This window comes from Amia ocellicauda, chromosome 5, assembly GCF_036373705.1.
Source record: "Amia ocellicauda isolate fAmiCal2 chromosome 5, fAmiCal2.hap1, whole genome shotgun sequence".
Classification (NCBI taxonomy): Eukaryota; Metazoa; Chordata; class Actinopteri; order Amiiformes; family Amiidae; genus Amia; species Amia ocellicauda.
This window is the reverse complement of record NC_089854.1, coordinates 29,441,964-29,447,963: the sequence shown is the minus strand read 5'-3', so window position 1 is coordinate 29,447,963 and position 6,000 is coordinate 29,441,964. Positions and strand designations below refer to the sequence as shown.

At 39.8% G+C, this 6,000-nt stretch overlaps 1 protein-coding gene across 3 annotated transcripts in view; it reads left to right on the top strand.

Moving 5' to 3' along the window:
• Positions 1 to 337: 337 nt before the first annotated feature.
• LOC136750004 (putative uncharacterized protein MYH16) overlaps positions 338 to 6,000 on the top strand; it is a 66,235-nt gene continuing 60,572 nt past the window's right edge. The window contains exon 1 of one of the 3 annotated variants that reach the window (XM_066704705.1): positions 338 to 549. In XM_066704705.1, coding sequence (XP_066560802.1) covers positions 466 to 549 — 84 coding nt within the window. In that variant the 5' untranslated portion in view covers positions 338 to 465. The remainder of the gene's footprint in view (positions 550 to 6,000) is intronic. The other 2 variants (XM_066704706.1, XM_066704708.1) reach the window with 2 other exon arrangements.

The window sequence follows — 6,000 nt, the reverse complement described above, 5'->3', positions numbered from 1 at the left end:
TAAAGCACGGCATTCACTAACAATAGGTGTTCTAGAACTGACAATTGCTGTTTTCAAACCTGGGCTGCTTTTGCTTCAGGTGAGTCTGTCAGTGCAGTTTGCTCTCTAAAGCTTTCCCTTTATGTGTATTTTGTGTGCAAGTTTTCCCTTTGATCTGAAGAGTCTTCCCAGGCCTGAGCCCCACAGGGGAAAGAGAGGCAGGATCTTTCAGCGAGGAATTCCTGCAGTCTAGAGGGGGTTAATGCGAGCGCCACCTCAGAGGGTGGTGTGTAGTTGAGGCGTTGGTGGTGGTGGTGGTAGTGGGGGGGGGGAGCTCATTTGTATTTTTTTCTTTTTTAGCACTTGTTACCTCCCCCTCTGCCTCTGAGCATTTTTGAAAGCTCGGGTAACAGGGCTGCTTCTGCCAAACGCATGCTTCCTGTGTGAGCCTCACCATGGCAAGATGACGGTCTGCGCTCTCTGAGGATGGAGAAGAAAGTTTGCGTGATCGAGACTGATTTCCACCAATACCGCCCCACCGTCACCATCAGAAGCAAACCACTGGCGCACGTAAGACACCCTTGCTATTGCTTCTCATTCAGACTAGGATCTCTCTCTCTCTCTCTCTCTCGGTCCCTCTCTCTCTCTCTCAGGTTGTCTGCAGGAATTCATTTGACATGCTGTCTGCACTTGAAAGGAGTAATAGAGCTCCTCATTGTTGACCTCTTTGGACTTGTCAAGTGGGCACTTCACCGGCTAGAGCCAAACGTGCACAACCTTTTTTGAAAACTCTGACCTGGCTAAGGAATGTGACTATCTGCACTTTCATCCAGCTAGAAAAGATTGTAGTTTTTATTTTCGTAAAGGTGGCAAAATTGTTTGGGAGGGTGATGGGAAGATGTTTATTGATGTATTTTCCCAGAACACTTAACACATCATGTTTATATCAGATTCATATCCAGTCAATATCACATGCATAAATCACAATTCTTCATATTCATAACTTTCTGTTACGTGTATAACTCCATGAATGTATTGTGAAAAACACTTTAATGACAGCAGTGCCAGCTCTGGAACACTTTAGAAATGCCAAGATTCATGCATTTCAGACAACCGTTAATTTTCTGAGATGCTCATTTATGATAAATGTTTCACTATCTGTCTCCAAGGCATTTCAATCTGTCACGTGCAGTGTCAGGAAACATGGTGGTACATCCATAATTCACTCCTTTCAGTGTCTGCATCAGTCAGTACAGCTGGATTATTTATTTTTCAGGTACCTTATTATTGAAAACAGTTTGGGACCTTTGGGAAACTCTTACAGTGCATTACAGTACATTATGCATAGGTAGTTTAACACAAATATCTGAGTTACTATTCCTGGTCACATTATATATGATTAAGCACATTCCAAAGATGGTCAGCTGAGCACTGCTTGTCACCTGCTGTATTATAAGACACAAAGACTGACAATGTATGTAAGGGTTTGCCTTTTGCATCTTCTGCCCATCTTGATCAGAATTTCCATACCCGTATTATGTATTTAAAAACTACTGTTAATTATGTAGTATTACATTGTAAGACTTTAGCAGTGTTTACAAAATCAGGTGCTTTAGATTCTCAGATCTTGCAATGCTCCATCTAAAACTGTTAGTCATATACAGACTTGGGGATTATTTGATTTCTAAGCAGGTCAGATCACACTGTGGTTTAGTAGCCTTCTCAAAAGTGTAGTAACATATGAACTTGGCATTGTAGAAATACCTTAAATCTCTGATTCAGTTTTCAAGTTAGGAATAGATAATGACAGTGAGCCAATAGAATTGAATACATAGTGACATTTATTTCCAGTTACACATGTAAGCATTTTATTTTATGAGGGATAAATTGATGCATTATTATGTAATTCTAGACCTATACGTTCAAACAGCCCTATTGTAGCTCATAACTAGGTTTGTGGCAGCAGTAAATACAGGATTAGTTATTTGATACTGATAGTACATTTTATCATGCACTTAAAAGCAGCAGGTCAATTGAAATATTTTCAATGCCTCAGGGTTCGAGTACAAACATAAGAACATAAGAAAGTGTACAAACGAGAGGAGGCCATTCGACCCATCATGCTCGTTTGGTGTCCATTAGTAACTAAGTGATTCAAGGATCCTATCCAGTCTATTTTTAAATGTTCCCAAATTTTTAGCTTCAACCACATCACTGGGGAGATTGTGACAACTCTCTGTGTGAAGAAGTGTCTCCTGTTTTCCATCTTGAATGCATTGAAGACCAATTTCGTTTTGTGTCCCTGGGTGCGTGTGTCCCTGCTGATCTGGAAAAGCTCCTCTGATTTGATGTGGTCGATGCTTTTCATGATTTTGAAGACTTGAATCAAGTCCCCATGTAGTCTCCTCTGTTCCTGGGTGAAAAGGTTCAGTTCCCTCAGTCTCTCAGTAGGACATTCGCTTCAGACCTGGAATAAGTCTGGTTGCTCTCCTCTGAACTGCCTCTAGAGCAGCGATATCTTTCTTGAAGTGTGGAGCCCAGAACTGCACACAGTATCCAGATGAGCTCTAACTAGTGCATTGTACAGTCTGAACATTACTGCCCTTGTTCTCAATTCTACACTTTTGACAATATACCCTAACAGTCTGTTTGCCTTTTTTAATGCTTCCCCACATTGTTTGAATGGAGAAAGTGAGGAGTCCACGTAGACTCCTAGGTGTTTCCCATGCGTTACTTCATCTAGTTCTATTCCTCCCATAGTGTAATTATAGTGGATATTTTTGTTACCTACATGTAATATCTTGCACTTGTCCACATTGAATTTCATCTGGCAGGTGTCAGCACACAACTGATTATCTAAGTCCCTTTGAATAACCTATGCTGCCGAGTAGCCCACCTATGGAGGAGAACACCTGATGCAAAACCTTAATGGTGTTCAATTTGAATGCTCTGAAATGGTTTTATGTTATTTTAATGATTTCAATTTAGGGTTAGATAAAATGTTTATATTGCCCCCTGAAGGTGAGAGAGAGACTTGTCCCCTCTGTGTGAAACCAATATTAGAGTAAATAAGTCCACTTGACAGTGAACAGTGAGAATGCTGTGATGGGCAAAGTAATCTGAAACCTTAATATGAGGCAATATGGATGAAAAAGCCCCAACCAGAATTTTAATAATTAAAGCAGAATAACCACCAAATATGGTTTCTGCTGCCAGTGTAGGCCTTGGTGTACTGATATGACAAGATATTTCTTGTTTTGTAAAGAACTCCAGTGCCCAAAGGATATGTTTATGACATTTACTGGAATCGAAGACCTATCAGGGACCATTTTGTATAAATAAGCAGACGTTGAAGGGTTTTGTGAGAAGGGAATGGCCTGAACTGGATTGAAGCAGAGAGCATTGAGAGTGGAGTATGCGCCCTGTCATATAGTGTAATAAGACTACAGTTAGCATGCTAAGTAAGGGAGCAAGAGTGATAGCTATAGTGTGGGGGTTGCTCCGGAAGAGTAGAATTGACCCAGTGCTCTGCGGGGGCAAAAGACGGGTGTGTGCGGGTGGAAGGGGAGTGGGAGGAGAGCTGGGGCAGAGCGAGGACGGAGATTGAATCACTTCAGTTCCACCTGAACTAGCATTAAAATATACTTCCACAAAGAGGGGGAATTGAGGCAGCACATGGCATCTCATGCATGAAGAATATTGTGGAGTGGTGTGAATAAAGATCATTTTTCTGAAAGAGCAATCTAAAACAATTGAGGGGATGGTGGGGCGCAAGAGCTCATTTGAAAGATTGGCAGGATGTCAGTAGGCATTTGAATTGGTGCCATATGTTTTTCATCTGCGCTTCTGTCACACGTTGATGCTTTCCGCAGATCCTGTATAGGGTTTCCTCTTTTGAGCCACTGCAAATTGCTTCTAGGAATTTGTGAAGGGGGTGGGGATCTGAATTTGGGAATGTCTTCTCTTTGGGTTGGAGCTGCTTCTAATCTGTAGCCTTAAAACCACAAAGCTGCAAATGTGCTGTATTAAGTAGCAAACCACTGCTGCTTAGGTTTTGGGCTCGTCTGTGCTGTGGTTAGCCTTACGTAGGATCTGCTAATTGTGACTTGAAGTAACAATGGTACACATAAGAACAATAAAACAATGTACAGTGTAACTCATACAATTAAATTGCTTAACTGATTAGAAAGTGTGATATTTTTTTATTTTTATTAAAATGTTCGTCTAGAAAAGGCTCATGAATATAAAATGGTGATTTTTAAACGTAATTCAGCTATGGTGTATCAATTGCTGCAGGTTGTCAATTCTCTCACCTCTGTGTCTGGTGGGACTGGTCTTTACTTAAGACTTTTTTCTCTTTTGGTCCTTTTCAACCACATTCTTGATTGGGTTCACTGTCTAGTCATCAGTTAAATTATTCAAATAAAAAATGTACGACATAGGGTAGGCTTTGGTAAGGGTTAAGTGTTCGGGAGCTGTTGGAGCAGGCAAGTATAAAATTTATGGAATTAGATTAGAATCTGCTTCTGCTGTATATATGAGATTTATCACACTTGTTCATTTAAGCACCGGAAGCATGTTACTGATTTAAACAAGGAATCCAGGTGCTGACTTTCACATTTGAAGCTATACTTATATTGCATAACAGAATAATATGTTTTTTTAAATCCTTATTTTGTTTGTGATTACGATGCACGCAGTGATGATCTCTTTTGGCCTTCTGATTGTTATTATTTGCATTTTTGTTTTTGGAAGCTTGCCCCAAACCCATTCCTACCTGAACATAGTAGACCAGGATCACTTCACAGCAAGTGATTTCTCTTTCCTGACAAGCTGTGGACTTCAATAATAAATATGTTTAGACTTCACCTATAGCTGGGCTTCTTTTGTACCAAAATTGTTTGATAATGAAGATCTTGATGGAACCATCTTCTCACTTTTGCATGGCGTAATCTATTTTCTCGTTCTTGTTAATATTCTGGATTCTTGAGTTTTTTACTAAAATATAATTCTGCCAGGGTTAGATTCTGGATATTGCAGCCAAAGATTGATCAACATATTTCTTTATGTTTAAATATATCTTTGGGAAAGCAATTGAAGAGATTTGTGGATGTGTTGAGCGGTACACCGTGGGCTATTATTTATGTCAGCATATGTTTCGTTGCTGTAGTTATAATTCCTTTTATTGCTTGGAGAGTGAAGAATGGTTTTACAACAATTCAGTTATGCAAGCTCACACCGGCACCTGTTATTTTGAGGGGAAAAGCCTGCTTCTGTTAGTGATATTATAAGAATAAAACCAATCTTAACATGAAATTGCTTCACAAACTCAGATCATTTAACATAATGATGTACTAACAGTGATTGTATTGAAAAATTTAAACAGTTATGTTGAGTGTTAAAACATGATAAAGTACCAACATGGTACAATGGCTGAAAATGTATGCACAGGTGCACGTGCATTTAATGAAAAAAGGTCAGGGTTCTGAAACTCATAGTGCTAGACATCCCCAGGTTTTAATTTTTTTTAATCTGGAAGTGAACTGTCAATATTTGTCTCCTGTCTGGTCTGACTTCACTCCATGCTGCAAGAGGAACCCCTTTCTCCAAACTGTCTGGCACACCCTGTAAGTTTGTGTTTTTCCAGCAGCTGTGAGAGATGCACACCCCTGCACAAATGCAAGCTGACATCTTAGTCAAGTTATTGCATCATACTTACAAGTTTAATTACTGGTCTGCTTGTAAGCAATGATAGGAGAAATTACAGGCAATTAGTTTTAACCAGTTGATGTGACACATTGTGATCTTTCACGCTGAGTTTCCCAGACTCCCTAGGATTTTCTTTTGAATCGTGACACTATTTACAAAAGATATATATTGTGCTGAATTACACTTAATTTACAAGGGCTGATACTATATTCTAAAACCAGATTACTCTGCAAAGTGGTTGTACCTGTTCCCATATGACAGAGGAGCTTGCTGCTGCCTTTTGACAGAAGGGGGTGAAGTGGAAAACAGTCT